The 21657-nt window shown below is 40.9% G+C and overlaps 1 protein-coding gene and 1 pseudogene across 1 annotated transcript; both read right to left on the bottom strand.

Moving 5' to 3' along the window:
- Positions 1-2575: 2575 nt before the first annotated feature.
- Positions 2576-5209, bottom strand: LOC112168407 (annotated as a pseudogene).
- Positions 5210-5590: 381 nt separating this feature from the next.
- On the bottom strand, positions 5591-7738 carry LOC112201922. The gene is made up of 3 exons (XM_024342842.2): positions 7546-7738; positions 6884-6979; positions 5591-6197 (listed from the first exon to the last, which is right to left on the bottom strand). Exons 1-3 carry the CDS (start codon positions 7676-7678, stop codon positions 5818-5820), a joined length of 609 nt encoding a protein of 202 aa, XP_024198610.1. The 5' UTR covers positions 7679-7738; the 3' UTR covers positions 5591-5817.
- Positions 7739-21657: the final 13919 nt, after the last annotated feature.

The raw sequence follows: 21657 nt of genomic DNA, 5'->3' as shown, positions 1-21657 counted from the left end.
AAGGCAAGTGCCTTGGAATTATCTTTCTCAGTTTGAGGGTCTGGAGCTGTTTCTATAAGACAAAGCTCTTGGATTGTATGCAATAAATCACGGGCAATGAGGTGGATCTCGACATCAGTGACCCAAATTAAGTACCTTTTGCCTGCATAATCCAATGGAACAAAATCGAGTTTGTTTGTGTTTGACATCCTGAAAGATGAAACAAAAACAAGTTAGTTTCGGAGTCAATGCTTCCACGAAAACTAAATAAGATTTCCGAGCTATGCTACCAAGAAATCGATTTCCAAGAATAATTGGATTAGACCGAAACAATGATGTTTAAATGGTCAAAATCTATGCTCACGAACGCTCTTAGTCCGTAGCTTACGAACGCTCTTAGTTCGTTAAATCGATGCTTACGGACGCTCTTAGTCCGAAGTCTTACGAACGCTCTTAGTTCGTTAATTGCGTGAATCCCCACGATTCCGCTTTTCTCAAAAATCGAACCCACGTTATAAGAAAGGTGGGATGTAGAAGAAGGGAGGTTTTCAAGTCCCCGAGAAAAGAAGAAGAAATATAAATTCTGAAATTATAGGAACTTCAAAACTTACTCTTTTGAATACTTACTTGTATTTGGATCACGCGCGTGTCGATGCAGGCGTGATGGAGCGAAGCAATCCGAGTAGATTCTGTTCTGAACAGCCTGTACCTCGATTGGTGTACAGATCTCAATATGACTCCAATAAGGCTGAAATTCGGAGGTTAGATGGAGGAGACAGAGACGAACAACTTTGATGAAGAAAGTTTTTCGATCTGAGCTTCCGAACTAGACGTTTCGAGGCTTGCAAGAAGACGGATGTGCACAGGAACGGGAAAAAGATGCAGTGGGTGTGCGTTGGCTTGTTTGCGCAGCAGGGATGCTTCGGTGGCAGCAGGCTGGAACGCAGGGCTGCAGGGAGGGGGCAGCAGGGGCTGCTGTGCAAGGTTGCAAGCGCACGGGCGCTCGGGCTGCAGCGAAGGCTCGGCTAGCTCGGGCTAGGGGCTGATTTGTGAATGAGTTTTGGTTTTCTGTTTTGTGGTTAGAGTCGTGCTGATAACGTGTTTAAGTATAATGTATTTGAGAGATATTGATGAGAGAGATGTGTTCTTATTATTGAGAATAGGAGCCCTATATATAGGGATTACAAAGTGCTAGTTCTAATGTTACAAGGAATACCAATCCGTGTAGGATTGGGAAATCTAGAACCTTCTCTCCTATTGCTACTCCTAGTTTGATAAGGCACACTAAATCGATATTCCTTCAACACATCAGTCATTTTCTTTCCTTCATCCTTTTTTTTTTTAATGTTTCCTTAAGTGGCTCTTACGTGCATTCTGTAATGTTTAATTGCTTACCTTTCATCATTTACTTCTGATGTGAAGGAAATCACCTTTGAATCTCATGTAACATATTATTATATATTTCATAGTCAATTCAGCGATATCTATCAGGAGGATCATTTTATTAACTACTTGAGTCCTGATATTCGGATAGTGAAGGAACTAGAGTCATTAAATTTGGAAGCTATTGGTAGCCTTGTAAGTCCCTCTGCAAACTTATAGTTTCAGACCATTAAAGCAAATGTATTAGTGCTGTTATTGCTACATTTTGTTCCAGGCGACAGATGCGGACATCCCTAAAGAGGCAAAGCCAGGTTTTTACTTGAAAAACATTACCCCTATTCTACTTAAAAATGGGGTTGTACATTTTCTTGGATTTGGGAATCAATTGGCATTTGATCCAATACCATTTCAGTTGCAGGTACAGATTAAGCTTCTAACTGTATTCAAAGTGTTTATGGCTAATTATTTCGAATTCTCATACTATGTCACCCAGTCTCAGTTAATTGCAAGCCCACCACTTTTTGTTTTCACTCTTCCTAATTGGAGAATTTCATCTAGAGACTTCGATGCAGATGTAATTTTCATTCCCTGCAATTTGTTCCGAAGATACAAAAAATGGGTGCGTTACTCCTTCAAAGGTTGCGTCACAGTGAAAGTCATGCTGGACCACTGGATCATTATCAGGTTGGTCCATATGCAGCATCAATCAAGAAAGAAAACGAAGGCCCTGCTAAGAAAGCTTCCAAGTATCTGGTTTTTCACCTGAGGTTTGAAATTGACATGTCAGCTCATTCTTTGTGTGAATTTGGTGGAGGAGATGCGGAGTAAAAGGAGTTGGAAGCTTATCGAGAATTATCACCACCCCAAAGCTGTGGACATCACTTTGTACAGTGTGTACTCCGGACAAGGCAAACTCAGGAGCACTATAACCAAATGAACCTACCATCTGAGTTGAAACCTGGGAAGCATATAGTGAATTGAATTATTCATTCCAGTATACAGAAAGAGAATGAAGAATTTGAAAAGTTCTGGGAAATCCACCAGAACATTTAAATCCCTTAATTTACCTGTCGCTCTGTGTTTGGCGTTAGAAAGGAAGATTAACACAATAAATGCCAGTCTTGGTCCCTTCAAATTGAAGATTAACACTACAAGTATATTTAGAAAGGAAAATCGTAATACCTTAATTTTTTTGGCGGGTAAAAAACATCTTGAATTAATTGTCAACGTTACAATTTCTAATACAAGCCTTCTTCATCATGAGGCACTTGAGAATGTGTCTCACTGTCTTGTTTCAGTGAGTCTATCTCAGCCATGTTCTCTCTCAAAAACTTCATTTCTAGTCCTATGCATTTCGCCATTCTACTTATCTCTTCAGACTGGCGGTGAGAGGTATCACCTGATGAAAACCCGTGGAGATACAAAGAACCATCAGCATCACCATTATCCAACCAGCTAAATCCCACTTCCTTTCTCACTCCCCTATCTCTCATCTGTTTCCTTATTTTTGCCACCATTTCCCAGTCCCCTTTCTCTCCATACAAGTTGGACAACAGCACATACGAACCTGATTCAGTTGGCTCCATTCGCATTAAAGCATCTGCAACTCTCTCAGCCATCTCCACATTCCCATGTATCGTGCAAGCCCCAAGCAAGCTTTGCAACAAAGAAAAACTCGGCTGTCCTGACATCTGACTCATCAATTCCTCTGCTTCCTCCAGCTTTCCTGCCTGGCCTAACATGTCCACCATACAAGCATAATGTTGAGGAGATGATTCAATCTGATAGTCTTTGACCATTGATTCAAAGAAATGGTGGCCCATCTCAACTGATCCCTTTCTGCTACATGCGCTTAGTACAGAAAGAAATGTGATCGAGTCAGGTTTTACCCCTTCTTTATCCATCTGGTAGAACAATTCGATTACTGAGTCATAGTCTCCATGCCCAGCATATGCAGATATTATTGCTGTCCAAGCACACTGAGTTCTGTGAGGGGTCTCACTGAAAACTCTTTGGGACTCGCAAATGCTTCCTTGCTTTGCATACATATCAAGGAGAGCACCTGCTGTAATCGAGTCAGTGACTGATCCAAGTTTTATCAAAAAGGAGAGGCATCGCTGGCCATACTTCAGAGAAATGTCATGAGCATCACCAATTGCACTCAAGACACTACCAAATGTGTAGTTGTTAGGCCTGGACTCCATGATTGCAGACAAGAATGTCTTCAGTGCATCCTGACACAGCCCGTTCTGAGCATACCCTGAGATCAAAGCATTCCATGATATGATTTCTCTGAAGTCCAACTCCTCAAAAACCTTGACAGAATCATCCATGGACTCAAACTTAGCATACATGGTGATAAAGCTATTGCAAACATTATGCTTTGACAAAAATCCAGTCTTTGTGCAAAACCCATGAATCATAAGGCCTTCTTCCACCAACTTCCTAGTTGATATAGCATCGATTAGTCCAACAAATGTAACATCATTTGGCTATACTCCATCCAATCTCATCTCATTGAATAAAGAGATGGCATTCTCTTCGTCCATAGAAATCATTGTAGTCCAGGAAATTACATTGCGATCGTTCATGAGCTGAAACACCAATCCCGCATCTTCACTGACAGCACTCTTTGATTATGTTGAGATCAACACGTTCCCAACTGAAAAATGACTTTCATACCCTGATTTTACTGTCAAGCCATGTATCTGTCTCCCAAGTCTTAAATTCTTCTCATGCCCGCAAGCTGAAACTGCGCTAGTAAATGAGACATGATCAAGTTTCATCCCTTTTCTCACCATTTCAATGAAGAGTAAAACTGCTTCAAGCCCATGATTTCCCTCTTGAGAGTAACCTGATAGTATTGCATTCCAAGAAACCACATCCTTAATCCGCATTTCATCAAACACATTCCTAGCTTCTATCAAACGTCTCCACCTTGAATACATACTTATAAGCGCATTCCCAACAAAATCTTCACGATCCAACCCAGACTTAAGTATGAGAGAATGCAAATGTAACCCAAACAGAAAATCTTCATACTCCGCACAAAAAGCAAGAACTGTACAATAAGTCACCGGATCCAAACCTATCCCATTTGAATGCATCCTGGGAGCAAAACTCAACACCCCCTCACTCGTTTGAAACCCTGAAAGAATAGTATTCCAAGAAACTATATCAGTATAACACATACCATCAAAAATACACATTGCACTATCAAACCTCCCAGCTTTAGTGTACATACTCATCAACGAATTCGAAACTGTAACATAGGAAGTAAACCCACAAGAAACTGCAAACCCGTGGATTTGGCATCCGGGTTTCGGACTTTCGGGTCCCCTTGGCAAGCCTTGACAGCAAGGGTGAGGGTAACTTCATCAATGTTCCTAGGAGACGAACATAGTTGAATTTGTTTACTAATATTTGGAGGGCCGTAGCTGAAAGGTTCCTTGCATATAGTTGAGCATAGAGCGGTTAACTGCGGCAGCATCTGGTTGGGGAATTTCATCGAACAGCAGGTGTTCGTCTTTCAAAGAATGGAATTTAGAGTTGCTTGTGCTGGCTTGCGTATTCGTTGGAGGGTTTTGAAATTCAGTTGGCGGGTAATCATGAGAAACTAACAAAAAGCTGTTTAGGTTCAGAAACGAGCATTTCTGATTAGGCAAAGAGAGAGAGAGAGGAGCGCGAAAGTCTTAAACCTTCTCAAAGGCCCGTTTTCCAAGGTCTTAAACCCCCTCAAAGCATTTCGTATGATATCAAATGGGCTCCAAATGGTGCTGAAGGCCCACTTCTATCTACTTGTATGTTTTAGGGATAATGGGTTTAGGGTTTTAGATTGGTAGACCATCACTACAGAGATCGAGGAGTAGACCGATTCTACTCCAATAAAATTCGTAATACCTTAATTAATTGCCTTGATATATCTTGTAATATTGTACAAAAATTTAAATGAGGACGACATTAATACATTCTTTAATATGTGGTTTCGAAAATGAGAAAAAGAAGTTTAATTTTATTGCACAACTTTCATCTTCTTCTTTTTTTATAGTAAAATTTTTCATGTACAAAAATATTATAATTTTTTTTTTGGCGCCCCCTCAAAGACAAATTTCAAGTTCCACCACTGTACCACATACTGTTTTAAGTTCAGTAGGTACGCTCTGTACAATTTTGGTTTCTGAGTTTTGTATGCCCACCCAGGCAATCCAATATTCCAGAAAAAAGAAAATGAAAATCAAACTAGTTCATGTAAATTAATGTATTTTGCCAAGCATGTCATTCAGAGTATAAGATAACAGATAAAGTGCCTTACACATTCTGGAAGTTTAACTTAATTTTTGGCACAACAATACACACATAGGACTGCTTTAGTCAACTAATTTCACAGCACATAAATTGTTTTTCATTAAAAAACAACAAAATCAAACCATCCCTACGGTTTGTTGATAGCTCATCTTAGTAGGCTGGAGGAACATATCCAGAGTCACCTGATCCTTCCCTACTCCTTGGAAGCATAAAACCCTTCTCGAAACACTCACCGAGCACCAAAGATGGACAGGGTTCAGTAAACTGACAACTGTTACCACAAATAAAACATTTGACCGGATCCACACCAGCAGGGCAGCCATCCTTGTGACCACAACGTTTGCAGACTTCATTGTCAACACAAGATGCACAATATCCATAAGTTCTACCATCATCTTCATGAACATAATTATCAAACATATAGGGGTCTGGTGAATCATAATCTTCTTCTGTAGCGCTAACTTCTTCCACATCACTATCTTCTTCTGTAGCGCTAACTTCTACATCACTATCTTCTTTGGCACCGCTACCTGAATGTTTGTTGAACAGAAGCAAAACGAAAACAATGTTAACGCTCAGAGATACATGTTCCCAAGAGCAATTTGTAATCTAGAACAATACATATTAGGTAAGCTACTCATACACTTGTATCAACAAGCCATGCCACACACCATCTCTTCAAGTTCAAGCTTAGCAGTGGTCAAGTTATAAACAATCCATGCATAGTTCAATTTGATTGAATAGAAAAGTCATGTCACCTACTTCAAACACTCAGGGAAAAGAAATAATTTAGTAGTGATTGCATTCAAATATCTCTAAACTAGACCTTCTACTCTTTAATTGAAACTAAAAAGTTAAAAGCTTCCCACATTAATATTAAAGACCCTCTACTCTTTTCTTCTATCATTCAACTAATGAAACTCAATCTGTTCCCGTAACGAAAAGAGAAAACCTGAAATAAGAAAATAAAAAAAGGCCTCTAGAATTCTAATCTTGATACATAATTCTTAAAACTATAATCCAATCAAACCAACTACGGTACACAAACAAACTTCTACTGGATAACCAACGGCAGATATTTTTTTTTCCCCGTCCAGATAGCATTTCCAATATCAAAAAAGAATTTCAGAATGAAGCATGAATAAATTCAAAAGGAAAACACATGGGCCAAGCAAATCCAGATAAACTAGCACACAGACAAAAATTAACAGCATACCCTCCTTATCTTCGTTTTGCTGCAGCACCAACGGGGAGCCATCATCTACGATTGGAGGCTCCTTGTCCGACGATGTACTATTCCCAGTGCCAGCAGCTGTTAGCAAATACATCAACATGATGTGATGAGAAGAGAATCACGGAAACCTAAATTGAGGGAGACAAAACTAGTAGCATCTCAAAGCCCATTGTGTAGGCACAGCAGAACACAAACTACTAAATAGTTGAATATATGTAGGTATACGAGGATTGTAACTCATTAAGCCAATTATTACATGAAAAACTTGGGCAACTAATTCCCAGCAAGCAGAAAGGATATCTTAGGTAAAGCTAGACAGTTGAATCAAAGCCCATTTTACTTTTATGCTTTCACATTGAAAACACAAGTACAGCTTCAAGCACAGTAAAGGTAAAGTTGTTAACCAGTTATATCTGAAATTTTTATTACCATTGAAGCATGTGATGAATTTTATGACCAGGATCAGGATCATGAACTTGACATTGACAAATTTTAATTTCTCGAATCAACTACAATTATGATACTGTATTTTAATAGACTAGCGAAATTCGAATCCATTAATTTTGTTAACCAATCAAACATACGAGAAAAGCAAAGCAAGCAAATCGGGCTCAAAACCCTAAATCGAAAAACGAAAAGCATACCGTGCTCATCGGATTCTTCCCTTCGGCGCTTCGCCTGTTTAGGGATTTTACACTCGTCGTCCTCAGCGAGTTCTTCCACTCGGCGCTTTGCCGGACGGTCCAAATTAGGGTTCCGGCTCGCGACGTCGGTCATGGCTTTGCGTCTGAGAAATTGTGAGATAAAAACGTACGCGCCTTTTAATTAGTGGGTTCTGGGCCTCGGCCTCGGCCTCGGCTTGTCATTCTTTTTAGAGTCTATTTGGGCTTTGTGTGGTCCGGATAGATTGCAATATGGAGAATGGAGAGTTACTGTGTAAAATATAACCTCATTTGAAGTGCTCGAGTGGTCCGTTGATTTGATAATAAGTGGTGCTCAACTATCGTTGAATTTAGATTTATTGTTAGAAATATAATAATGCGGTCGCAATGCTCATTATTCCTTCCCCACCCGTGAATTCAAATCCAATGACTGTTGTACCGAGTTCTAAATCAAAATTTGTTGGGTCTATTTTCTACCAAAATGATCGAACTGTTTTAGACTTTGAGAATTGAGCAAACATTATATTAAGGGATTAACAACATCCTTCACTTTATATGTGGACTAATATATTTGTCTAAACCACAGTAGACGTGAATCACGTGATAGTCCGGAATTATACGAAAACATACACTCGGCCCCAAAATTAAACAAATTCAGATCCATGTTGTAATGGCCCAAATCTCAAAGCCCAACGCCCAAGATCAGGGTATCCCGCTCAAGTACACTTCAAGCGGGAAATATAAGAAGCCAGACCAAAGAAAAATTAAGTTTGAGTAAAATTGATGGGATTGCTTTATTCGGTTTTGGTAAAGATTTCGCTAAACTAGTGTGTAATGTGTGCAGAGATAGTGGCCCTCCCAATTGAAGATACCACTAGCTACCATCTCTCAGCAAGTACAGGCTTGGATAAATTTTTACAAAAAAGATCATAGTGATTCTGCTCGAGTTGAGCTCTTCAACCTGATACTTGAGGTCATTTGCAGTATCTTTCAAACAATTGAAGTTCTTCATATTTTGTATTGGCCTGAGCTAGATTGAGATGAAATTGTTAGAGATATATGTCTAGTGTAGTAGTGTTTTCATATTTCTTACTTCGGGAGAGCATCTATAAGCTCTGAAATTTTGTGAGATTGTAGTTCTAAATGTCTAGTGTTTCCCTGTACAAAGGGTCAGCATTTGGAGTCCTAAAACTTCTGGAATATTGGTTGGAATGCTGAAGGGTCAGAACTCAGAACAGAAAAAATTACTGTATATTGATTTTGGAAGGCTATAGTTCATAAACCAGTGGGAATATGGGGCTGAAAATTTGTAGAAAATTGGACCTACATGCCTGAGAAACAAATTTTCATTTTCTGCTATGTAGCTTCCAATGGCAAACCAAGTACACCATGTCCAGATTCAGCTTACAGTAGAATCTGCATAATAGAACAGTGACTTTGCAGGCTTGTAGTTTTCTAGTCATATTTAATTGGAGTGTGAAATTTTATGGGAAGAAGGGAAAAAGTGTCTAGTTTCTGTTCCAGGTGGTTTCATCCTTTTTAATTTTTCTGGATTTGGAGCAATAGCTTTTTGAGTGACTATAGGTCTGCAGCAGTTTGCAGAACAGTTTAGCAAATTTGACAAGCTACCATTTTCAAATCTTTTGAAATTGGGTGGCCTGTTTTATATAGATGCAAAGCTCTCTGAGTGTGCTTTCCATTTTAAGGGAAATTACTCAATACGGACTTTTGTAACTTGAGTTGGGTACATTTGAAGAAGGAATGGTTGCGACTCATTATACCTAATTGTTTGCAGGCATGTGGTCTGGAATTTTCTAGGATTGATGATAAGGTGCTGGCCTATTGTTATCCCGTAAGAAAGAACACTCTGCCGGATCTTCATATTGAAGATGTTAGATGTGATATGATCAACCTCATTAGCACTGTATCCTTTCATGTTTCCTTTTTTCCTAAGTTTTATGTACCTATATTTTATGTTTCTGTTGAAAGAAAATCGACTTAGTGTGTCTTATCAAACTAGGAGTAGCAATAGGAGAGAAGGTTCTAGATTTCCTAATCATAGATGGATTAGTGTTCCTTGTAACATTAGAATATGTACTTTGTAATCCCTATATGGCTCCTATTCTCAATAATACAATTACAATTCTCTCATCAATTCTCTCTCGAATCTCTTTTACTTAAACACGTTATCAGCACGAGTCTAACCACAATAGCAAAAACCAATAACCCGAAAATCCTTTTTCACCACCGCAGCCCCTAGCCCCTTGCTAGCCCGCCTGCTCCTGCAGCCCTCTCGGCCAGCATACCTCCTAGCCTGCGCTCCTGCCTGCCAGCGCGCTCCAACGCCCAGCCCGCTGCCCCGCAGCCTCACGCCCGTGCGCCTGCTCCGCGCTGCCCCTGCAGCGTTCCTGCAACTTTGCAGCAAGTCTATTGCCCCTGCAGCCCGCTTCCAGCCATCTGCCACGATTAGGATTGCAAACTGGTTGCAATCCTAACTTAGGATTGAACTGCTACCGCAATCCTAACTCCTGATTGAAGCAACCTTCGGCAGCAAACAAAACCCACTGCTGCCATCATCATTGAGCCAACCAACCTGCCACATCTCTGCCCAAGTTTCTGCCATCTTTTCCCGGTTTCGGCTAACAACCCCAAATCAACATCAAGTTCAAGATTTCAAGCTCCAAAACAACCAAGTAAGTTTTTATAATTAAAGTTCCCGCTTTCCGAATTTAATTCCTCATTCTTTTCTTCGGGGACTTGAAAACCTCCCTTCTTCTACATCCCACCTTTCTTATAACGTGGGTTCGATCATTGAAAGCGGAATCGTGGGGATTCACTCAATTAACGAACTAAGAGCGTTTGTAAGACTTCGGACTAAGAGCGTTTGTAAGACTTCGGACTAAGAGCGTCCGCAAGCATTAATTAATGACCTTATAAACATCATTGTTTCGGTCTAATACAATTATTCTTGGAAATCGATTTCTTGGTAGCATAGCTCGGAAATCTTATTATTTATTAGTTGTCGTGGAAGTTTTAACTCTGAAACTAATATATTTCCTCTTATTATTTCAGGATGTCGAAGCCAAAGCTTGACTTTCATATGCTTGACTCAACTGGCTCAGAATATCATAGTTGGGTCACGGATGTTGAGAACCACCTCACTTCAAAAGGGATCCTTCCCGTAATTCAGGCACCAAATCCTGACCTCTTATTTGAGCGTACGGCTACGAATAATGCCACCGCACTCATCTTGATGAGGCGGCACATGGATAAATCACTCCGATTGGAGTATATGGCAATCAAGGATGCTAGAGAATTATGGGTTGCGCTAGAAGAGCGTTTTGGTAATGTTAAGGATACCCTCCTCCCTGACTTGAAAGTTCAATGGGGCAATCTACGATTCACCGATTTCAAGTCCGTAGCTGAATATAATTCAGAAGTTCTGCTCCTCAAAACCATGTTGGGGTTCTGTGGACAACCTGTCACAGAGCAAGAACTAATTGAGAAAACTCTCTCCACCTTCCCCGTCTCGGCTATTTTGCTATCAAAGCAATATCGAACTGAATTCAACATTGGACGGATCATGAGGTTTCATCAGCTAATTAATGTGATGTCTGTAGCTGAGAAACATGATAATATTCTCGTGAGGAATTATAATTTAAGGCCTATAGGAACTAAGAGCGTTCAAGAGGCGAATAATAATAATGCACCCAAAGGAGGGCGTAAGGAGATGAACCCTAAAATTAAGGGACACTATGGACGTTTTGGTCCATATAACCGCCCTACAATGGAAGGTAATTGTCAGAATGAAGGACGAACATGTGGCAATACATGGCAACGTGGGAGAGGAGGCCGTGGGGCTCCAGGATGTAGAGGAGCCACCCAAGGCCGTGGGAATGGCGCCAACTCCTCTAGGGGATGCCACCCAAGTGCAAACAATGCATCTCAATTAAAGGGAGGAAATCATAATGATGCATGCCATAGATGTGGATCTATTGAATATTGGTTCAAGCAATGCAATGCAAGCAAACAATTAGTTGCGCATTACAAGGCATATAGAGACTTTAGAGAGCATGAATCCTATCTTGCCGAAGAAGAAGAAAATGGTGATGATGCCAATGTCAATCTCACCGTAGCGGACTTCAAATCTGACAAAGAATTGCACAAGGATGCTGCAGATTTTGATTAGTGTAGTCCTTTATATTTCCAAGAATTATGTAATTGCAATTATGTCTTAAATCAATAAAATGACTTTTTGTATTAACTTTTTCCCTCTAGGCGTACTCAAGAGTACTTGTGATGTCTAGGCAAGGTTTGATATGAGAGAACGGTTTTAAAAGTGAGCAACGCTCCACCAAAATCTTGCCTTACCTTACCTGGTCACAACTAAATTGAAATTACCGAACGGATTGAGTGACTACGATTTGTCTACGGTTTGATTTTTATGTTGGATTAGATTTTGGTCAAGAAACTTTGATGTAATCATTGGCTATTATTAATAAAGTCTCGATTCATTTTTATTCAATGTCTTGGACATGTTTTAATTTCGAACTTTATTATTTTTCAGTATGTTTCCCGGAGAGGTAGAATGCCTCGTGGATAGTGCAACTACACATACTATCCTTCGAAATAGACAGCTATTTCTATGGATGACACCATCTCGATCTTCCGTGACTACGATAGCTGGATCATCTCAATTGATTCATGGTCGAGGACCAACCCAATTTATGTTGCCCAATGGCACAATTTTAAATGTCACCGAAGCTCTTTATGCTCCTAGGGAAGGAAGAACCCTATTGAGTTTCAAAGATATAAGAGCCAGTAGAAACGCATTGTGAGAATGAACAAGAGTTCCTTTGCATCACCTCTAATGATTACGGACATAAAAGAGTCTTAGAGAAACTTATGTGTCGCTCTAGTGGGTTGTATGCAACCACTATTCTAGTCATTGAATCCAACCATGTCATGAGAGATGATTTATGGGATTCCAACACATATGGGCTTTGGCATGACCGTTTGGGATACCCAGGTCATGACATGATGATCCGTATATTAAAGACTTCACACGGACATCCCTTTTTCAGAACGAAAGGAAGTAAAACTCGAAATTTGGATCAAGGAGGAGCACCTGCTCCTCACGGTGCCTTCCCCCTTCAAGTCCGCCCACCACAAGCCAGCGCCGCCATCCCCCTGTGGCCCAAGGGTGGCTTTGACGCCACCTCTGCTCCCCTGACTCAAATTTCTACTTCTCAAGTCAATTGTGACTTCATGGCTCAACCAAAATCCTCATTGGTTGTTTCTAAAGCCCATCATTCGTTCTGCAAAGCCTGCTCTTTAGCAAAATTAGGATCGAGACCATCCTATGCAAAGGACACTAAAGCAAATATACCATTCTTGCAAAGAATCCAAGGTGATATTTGTGGACCTATTCAACCACCATGCGGACCATTTAGATATTTTATGATGTTGGTTGATGCATCGACACGCTAGTCATATGTCATGCTATTGTCCACAAGGAACGCTGCACTTGCTAAACTCCTAGCACAAATAATTAAGTTAAGGGCTCACCACCCTGATCATCCTATTAAGTCTATAAGATTAGACAATGCTGGGAAGTTTACATCAAAGACTTTTGATGATTATTGCATGTCCATTGGGATAGAAGTTCAACATCTAGTTCCTCATGTTCACACCCAAAATGGTCTCGCAGAAGCTGCCATTAAACGACTACAAATGGTCGCTAGGGCATTGGTAATGCGCACCAATCTCCCTATTTCTGCTTGGGGCTATGCAATATCTCCCTATTTCTGCTTGGGGCTATGCAATATTGCATACAGCTGTGCTTATTCGTCTGAGGCCCACTGCCACTCAACCCTTTTCTGCGTCCCAGATGGTGACTGGGTATGAGCCTAATGTCTCACACTTACGCATATTTGGGTGTGCAGTTTATGTGCCTATTGCGCCGCCACAGTGCACCAAAATGGGTCCTCAACGACGATTAGGCATTTATGTTGGATATGATTCTCCAACGATTATCCGCTACATAGAACCCTTGACAGGCGATCTCTTTACCGCTAGATTTGCGGATTGTCACTTCGATGAGACAGTCTTCCAGTAGTTAGGGGGAGATAAGAACATCAATGTTCAACAGGAACGACAGAAATTGTCGTGGTCCGTCCCCACTCTGTCTCATCTTGATCCCCGAACCGCACAGTCCAAAATTGAAGTGTGGAGAATTTTCGATCTTCAGAACGTAGCAAAATCGATGCCTGATACGTTTTCTGCTATCGCAAAAGTGACGAGATCACACATACCTGCTGCAAACGTGCCTGCAAGGATTGATGTCCCTAAAATTAGAGGACATGACGCCACCTCAAGAGTACATGAGTATGGCACCAACGTCCCCTCTCACAGTGATGGTGACGTTGTGGCTAGGCCCATGGCTCCTGCCAGGAAGCGCGGGAGGCCCATAGGTTCGATGGATTCTCGCCCAAGAAAGAAAGCGAGTTTGGCACAGAATAATCCATTAATCATCGATGTAAATAATCCATCTCATGAGAATATTCCGGATTATGGTTATGTCCAAGAGACATCATTGGGGGATGCTCCAATGTTAGAACCAACTCCAGATAATAGAGATATCTCTATGAATTACACTAGTGTACATGAGATGATGGATAGAAATTCTATGGCAATTGATGATGCATTTGCATATCATATTGCAAAAGGAATTATAGAATATGATGATATCGAACCTCGCTCTGTTGAAGAATGTCAACGAATAGCAGATTGGCCTAAATGGAAAGATGCGATCGAAGTTGAATTGGATTCACTAACAAAGAGACAGGTATTTAGGCCTGTAACGCAAACACCCCCAAATGTAAAGCCTGTTGGCCATAAATGGGTCTTTGTTAGAAAGCGTAATGAGAAAAATGAGGTGGTAAGATATAAAGCCCGCCTTGTGGCGCAAAGTTTCACATAACGCCTTGGAATTGACTACGAGGAGACGTATTCTCCCGTAATGGACGTTATAACGTTCCGCTACCTTGTCAGTTTGGTAGTTTCCGAAAAACTTGACATGCAGCTCATGGATGTGGTTACAGCATATCTCTATGGGGATCTAGATTCAGAGATATATATGAAGGTTCCAAATAGACTTCAATTACCTAAATCAAGTGGCTCTAAACCACGGAGCGCTTTTTCAATAAGATTAAAACGCTCATTATATGGATTAAAACAATCTGGACAGATGTGGTATAACCATCTAAGTGACTACTTGATTGGGAAGGGATATATTAACAATGAAATATGCCCATGCGTGTTGATTAAGAGAACAAGTTCCGGATTTGCAATTGTAGCAGTTTATGTCGATGACATGAACCTAATTGGAACTCTAGATGAGTTAAAGGAAACTGCTAAATACTTGAAATCCGAATTTGAGATGAAAGATCTTGGGAAAACACGGTTTTGTCTTGGTTTAGAACTCGAGCACCGTAGTGATGGAATTTTGATCCATCAGTCTGCATATACTCAGAAAATTCTAAGGCGCTTTCATGAAGATAAAGCAAAGCCTGTGAATACTCCCATGATTGGTCGTAGTCTTGAGCCAGGAAAAATCTGTTTCGTCCAAAGGATGAGGGCGAAGAACCATTAGAGGCCGAAGTGCCCTATTTGAGTGCAATAGGCGCATTATTGTACTTAGCTCAATGCACAAGACCATACATCTCATTCGCAATGAACTTGTTAGCTCGACATAGCTCTGCGCCAACACGCCGCCATTGGATTGGTGTAAAGACAATCTTTCGATACTTAAGAGGCACGATTGATATGGGCCTATTTTATCCCTACAGAGAGAAGAGGAATGACGGAAGAATGGGATCGGACCCCATTAGGCATGGAGCCACCGACCACCTTGACAAAGTGGCTGGCCATATTGCCGCCAACGCCGCCACCACCACCAAGGGTGGCCGGCCTCACCCTATTCCCCTCCATCAAAACGACAATGATGTTTTGATGGGTTTTGCTGATGCAGGGTACCTCTTTGACCCTCAAAAAGGTCGCTCCCAAACAGATTATGTCTTTAGCATGGGAAGCACTGCGATATCTTGGAGGTCTACGAAACAGACCCTTGTTGCTACTTCCTCGAATCATGCAGAGATTATTGCTCTACATGAAGCCATTCGTGAATGTATATGGCTAAGGTCTGTAATTAGACATATTCAAGGAAGTTGTGGTTTGAAGTCTACCACAGATGAATCTACATGCATTTATGTGGATAATGCAGCTTGTATTGAACAAATGAAGTTAGGTTTCATCAAGAGCAACAACACCAAGCATATATTGCCTAAGTTCTTTTATAATCAGCAACAACAATCACTTCTGAAGATTGAAGTGAATCAAATCCGATCAGAGGATAATGTAGCGGACTTATTCACTAAGTCGTTACCTAAATCCACCTTCGAGAAACATGTGAAGAGCATCGGATTGAGAAAATTTTCCGAACTCTCACGATTGTAGCAATCAGGGGGAGATATCGACATCAGGGGGAGTTATGATGTCTACATGTTCGATCTTGAAAAGTGAAGGACGTGTTGTGCTCTTTTTGTCCTTCGACCAGGGTTATTTTTATCCCACAGGGTTTTTGTTACCTGGCAAGGTTTTTAACGAGGCAACGGATGAAGCGTCACCACCAAGTTTGAGCGGCACAAGGGGGAGTGTTGAAGGAAAATCGACTTAGTGTGCCTTATCAAACTAGGAGTAGCAATAGGAGAGAAGGTTCTAGATTTCCTAATCATAGATGGATTAGTGTTCCTTGTAACATTAGAATATGTACATTGTAATCCCTATATATAGGGCTCCTATTCTCAATAATACAATTACAATTCTCTCATCAATTCTCTCTCGAATCTCTTTTACTTAAACAGATTCCTTTTTTTTTCTTTTCCCAAGTGTTATGTTTCCTTCACCATCTGACTCTTAGAGCTCGGTTAGAGACTATGAAACCCTGCAGAAGGAGTTTCCACATATCAAGCACCATCTCAAAGAATTTTGTCGTAATTTCATCATGCGGTCTCAAAATGAGCCTTTCTTTTTTCACACTTTGAAGGACTGCATGGATTATATGACCACTTTGTCATGGTTAGTGTTTGAGCCCAAAAGTATTTTTGGCAAGATCCTTTGGTGGGTTTGAGCCAGCGGGCCGATACCTGCGGCCCAAAAATAAGCCTACTCGGGTTTGGGATATAGCTTCGCCCATTCCGTAGTCCATAAGGAAAACGAAACCTTATTGGGATCGAGTAGCAGAGACTGAATAGGAAACTTCAATTAATAATCCTTCTAAGGCAAGGAGCAGTCGAAACCCTAGGTGTATAAATACAGGGTTAAGCGGCAAAGCTAAAGACCTCTCTCGAATCAATCAATCCCAGCGATTACAAAGCCTCCCCGAAGCAAACCTTCAACCTCGTTGAAACCCGGTGACCGCCCGCCAGTCCTAGTCTCCTCGCGAGCCGACTGTCAGCATCACCAGATCAACCCGGCGACCGTGCTTCCAGTCCTAGTCTCCTCGCGAGCCGAATGTCAGTACTACTGCCACCGATACAACCAGCGAAGTAAGGGTAACGCCCTCGCAACCCAACGAAGCTAAAGTCACGCTTTAGCAAAACCCGTGCTTTCTCCACACTTCCTAGTGATTGCTCTGCTCAGCCTATAACGTTGAGTATCGATTCGGTGACGCGAAGAGATCACACCCAAAGTCCTTATCCGTAAGGGAAGAAGTCCTTTCTCGGAAGGCTAGAGAAGAACCCTGTGACGAGGTTGGTGCTCTCCTCGTCCACAGCGCTTGAAGAAGAAGTCAGGTCAAGGGACTCCCCCAACGACTACACCCCACGGTGCTGGCACGCCTGCGCACACACGCTCAAAAGAGACAGTTTGCAAGCCAACTAGTTTCCACGTCAAACAGTTAGTGCTTAATTGAAGTTCCTCATTTAAACTTATATATACCTAGTTATCTACCAATAAAACTCTAATTGCAATTTCTTGGGTTTTTTGTTACGCAGCCATCTCCTAAGCGGATACAACAAAAGTGCTACATGGATGGCTCTCGAAACGATCAGTTCCTTGGTAGCTATAACCACAATTCGACATGATGAAGGGAAGATTGATCAACACTTGGAAGATTTGGAGCAGAAGGTGATTCAGTATTTTCAGGGTAGGATGTCCTGACTTTTTTGGCTTGATAAACTTCATATTACTCCACCTGTTTAGCAAATAAAGAGGCACCTAAATGGCATGCGAGATTGTTCAAAACTTTCCTAATTCAGCGCTCATGTCTAGAGGAACTAAAGAAGTGGAACAGAACATACCCATCGATCTTTTCGAACACAGCATACCAGGAATGCCACCAAGACATCAAAAAAATAGCAGACGAAGATGCCAATTAGAAATAGCATAGTCAGATGATGATCAATGAGATCAATACTTTTGTGGATGTGTATGCCATTTGGCTTTTTGAAAAGCTATAGAGGCAACTGCATGCATATCTCATTTCACACGCCAATTAGAAATAGCATAGTCAGACGGTAAATGAGATCAATACTTTTGTGGATGTGTCATTTGGCTTTTTGAAAACCTATAGAGGCTACTGCATATCTCTAGCTTGTCCATAACAGAATTTGCTTTTCTTATCCTGTGATATATATCTCTGCTGTACTAAGCAATACTAAAAACATACAGCGCACGTGGTGCCATTCCATTGAAGCAGATTTGAGTAAAGTGTTTTTCTCAGATTTCTCATTGAAGTATTACAATCATATATACATGGTTGCTGATCAGTTTTGTTCCTAAATATCAGTCATTACAATGAATACAATTGAAGTACTACTGATCAGTTTAGATTCTAGAGATTTTCAGTTTAGATCATGACATGCTAAGATCAAGCAACCATCAAGATAAACAGATATCAGTAAAGTGTAATCAATACAGAAGGAGGAATCAAGGTAAATCAGTTTCATCAGTTTCATTGCTTATCACCCCCCCGCAAGCTGATGGGCCGGGCACGGACAGGAAGCTTGGTTAGAAGATAGTGGAAGCGATATGAACTCAGACCCTTGGTGAAGATATCTGCGAGTTGATCTTGGGAGCATATATAGGCAACTTGAATTTCCTTGCGAACAACCTTTTCCCTAATGTAATGATAATCAACTTCAACATGTCTTGTTCTAGTATGGAAAACCGGGTTGGAAGCAAGAGAGATGGCACTAATGTTGTCACACCATAAGGTGGGGGACTGGAGAGGAATGCATAGGTTCCGAAATAGAGTCCGAAACCAAGAAATATGTGCAGCAGTGTAGGCCAATTGACGATACTCCGCTTCAGTGCTAGAACGAGATACTCCACTCTGCTTTTTAGAACTCCATGAAATGAGGTTTGTACCTAAGTAGATGCAAGTGCCACCTGTTGAGATTCTTGTGTCTGGATCCCCGGCATAATCAGAATCACTATAACGTGTCAATTTGAAGTTGCTTGGGGTGTAGAACAAGCCATAGGTAGGTGTGTGTTTGAGATAACGAAGAATCCGTTTGACAGCCACCCAATGCACATTTGTTGGAGAATGCAGAAATTGGCATACCTAATTAACTGCAAATGATATATCAGGGCGAGTGAGTGTTAGGTACTGTAAGGCGCCAACAACACTCCGATATTGGGAACTATCATGAAGAGGAGTGCCATCGTTGAGACTCAAACGTTTGCCCGTAGCTGCTGGAGTTGAAACAGGTTTAGCATCTGTCATGTTGGTGCGGTGTAGAAGATCTAAAGTGTACTTCGTCTGAGTTAATGCAAGGCCATGAGAGGACCGCATAGCCTCAATGCCCAAGAAATAGTGTAATGGACCCAAGTCTTTCATGGAGAAGAGTTTACTCAAATTGGTGATAAGAGTAGTGATGTGATCAGCATGTGTGCCAATGATGAGGATATCATCCACATATATCAGTAAATAAAGCTTGATATTCCCTGAATGATAGACAAATAGAGAAGTATCTGCTTGAGATGCTGTGAATCCTAAGTCCTCCAAATAAGTAGAAAAACAAGAAAACCAGGCCCTAGGTGCTTGTTTGAGGCCATAGAGAGAACGGCGGAGCTTACAAACGTGGGTAGGAAATTGAGGGTCAATGAAGCCCTGTGGTTGCTGCATATAAAGTAATCTGGGGTTCACATCCAAAACCAATTGGCAATGGATGGAGTGGTCCAAACCCTTATAAACCCATAGGCAAGGTCCCATTTTTCCCATGTGGGATGTATATATTCTCAACACGCCCCCGCACGTGTGGCGAATTTTCAAGCCATACACGTGGACAATTTTTGGGTGACGTGGAGCTCGTGTGGCCGTTAGGCATGCACACGTGGATAACCTGCTCTGATACCATGAAGCAGATTTGAGTAAAGTGTTTTTCTCAGATTTCTCATTGAAGTATTACAATCATATATACATGGTTGCTGATCAGTTTTGTTCCTAAATATCAGTCATTACAATGAATACAATTGAAGTACTACTGATCAGTTTAGATTCTAGAGATTTTCAGTTTAGATCATGACATGCTAAGATCAAGCAACCATCAAGATAAACAGATATCAGTAAAGTGTAATCAATACAGAAGGAGGAATCAAGGTAAATCAGTTTCATCAGTTTCATTGCTTATCATCCACTAGCTTGTCCATAACAGAAGCAATTCACAACCACAGGAACTCCAGCATTTCCAGTAGCAACTGATGCCACATGACTGAAAAAAAGCATGCTTTTCATGATTCTCAATTTATAGGGCTAGTGTAGAGAATATTTAGTACAAACAAACAATTGCATTTAGGGAGTTTAATCTGATCCACCTAGGTTCTACATCATCATACTATATATTATTAACCAAACTACTACTCCAATAAAACTAACTAAATGATATTATCAAAAGCATTTAAAAGTCACTCAAGCTAACTGCCATGTTCATCTGCGTCAAAGGGTGAAAGAAAATCCACTGAAGTGTTGAGAGTAGCAATGGCTCGAGCCCCAGCTGAGAAACTTGGCTGAAACAATTTTATCATTGCATGAAGTTGCTGGGAATAGAGGACCAGTCTCACAAGCACCCGAAAAATGAGAAATATTGGATGCCAAAAAGGCTCAGAGGATTATAAGCAAAACTTAGATGTGCAGGGGTTGATGCCACTATCCACAAAACCGATCACAATTCCTTCACCAGCATTACATTGGCCTCCTTCTTGTGTCCATACTACTTCAGGTAACTCAAGGAGGCGAGGAGTGTACGTTGTCATCAACTTTGCTCCTCTATCTCTCTCAACCAGCTTACTCCTCTATCTCTCTCAACCAGCTTTACTCCTGGAGCATATTTGAGCTTTTCAACCTGAAATGTTATTCGATTATGATCACTAAGAAATGCATGAAAGCTTTTCTTTTCCTCCTTAGTTACATTAAAAGATGAATAAAATACAAATTGATCATATAAATATTACTGTAACATCTAGTCAGAAATGCAAAAAATAAAACAGATTTAACTTGAAGTACCTGAGAAGGAGTTGTATGGACAGCAAAGCCGTTTGCAATGTGTTTAAAGCTGTAAAGCTTGCTGTAGCTTCCGGTATCAAGATTGCTTTGTAGAAGTTGATCATGAGAATCCTCCAATTACTTTGCATGAGCCTTCGAAACTTCACTGAACATATTGTTTCATGCATGAAAATCACACGATAAGAAAAGCAAATTCTTTCTGTAACCAACAAACATGTTCTTTCACTACCTGTTTAGGTTGAGGCGTGAAGATGGAGAGCCTCCATTGAATGCAACTGAGTCTCCTACCATCAAAACCAAGTATATTGCTCAATCTTCTGCTGAAAAACCAGTAAACTTCACAGAAGCGAGAAGCAATGAAACAAAACGAAGGCAATAAGACATTGGCTCTTGCAGTTGCCATGGTTGATTGCATTACGCAGCAGAGAATGCTGGGGCTTATGATGTTTAATTCAATTTCAATTTTCACAAATGAATTAATGATGGTGTAGAACTACTTTCCATATGAGTCTGTGGTTATGAATTAT

The sequence above is a fragment of the Rosa chinensis genome, chromosome 5 (genome assembly GCF_002994745.2).
Source record: "Rosa chinensis cultivar Old Blush chromosome 5, RchiOBHm-V2, whole genome shotgun sequence".
NCBI lineage: Eukaryota > Viridiplantae > Streptophyta > Magnoliopsida > Rosales > Rosaceae > Rosa > Rosa chinensis.
This window is presented reverse-complemented; position numbering and strand designations above follow the sequence as displayed.

Coding starts and splice junctions, on each gene's coding strand:
- LOC112201922 (XM_024342842.2), bottom strand. CDS start 7,678: ATGACCGACGTCGCGAGCCGGAACCCTAATTTGGACCGTCCGGCAAAG. Junction 6,980..7,545: donor GGAAGAATCCGATGAGCACG/GTATGCTTTTCG, acceptor ATTTGCTAACAG/CTGCTGGCACTGGGAATAGT. Junction 6,198..6,883: donor GCAAAACGAAGATAAGGAGG/GTATGCTGTTAA, acceptor ACAAACATTCAG/GTAGCGGTGCCAAAGAAGAT.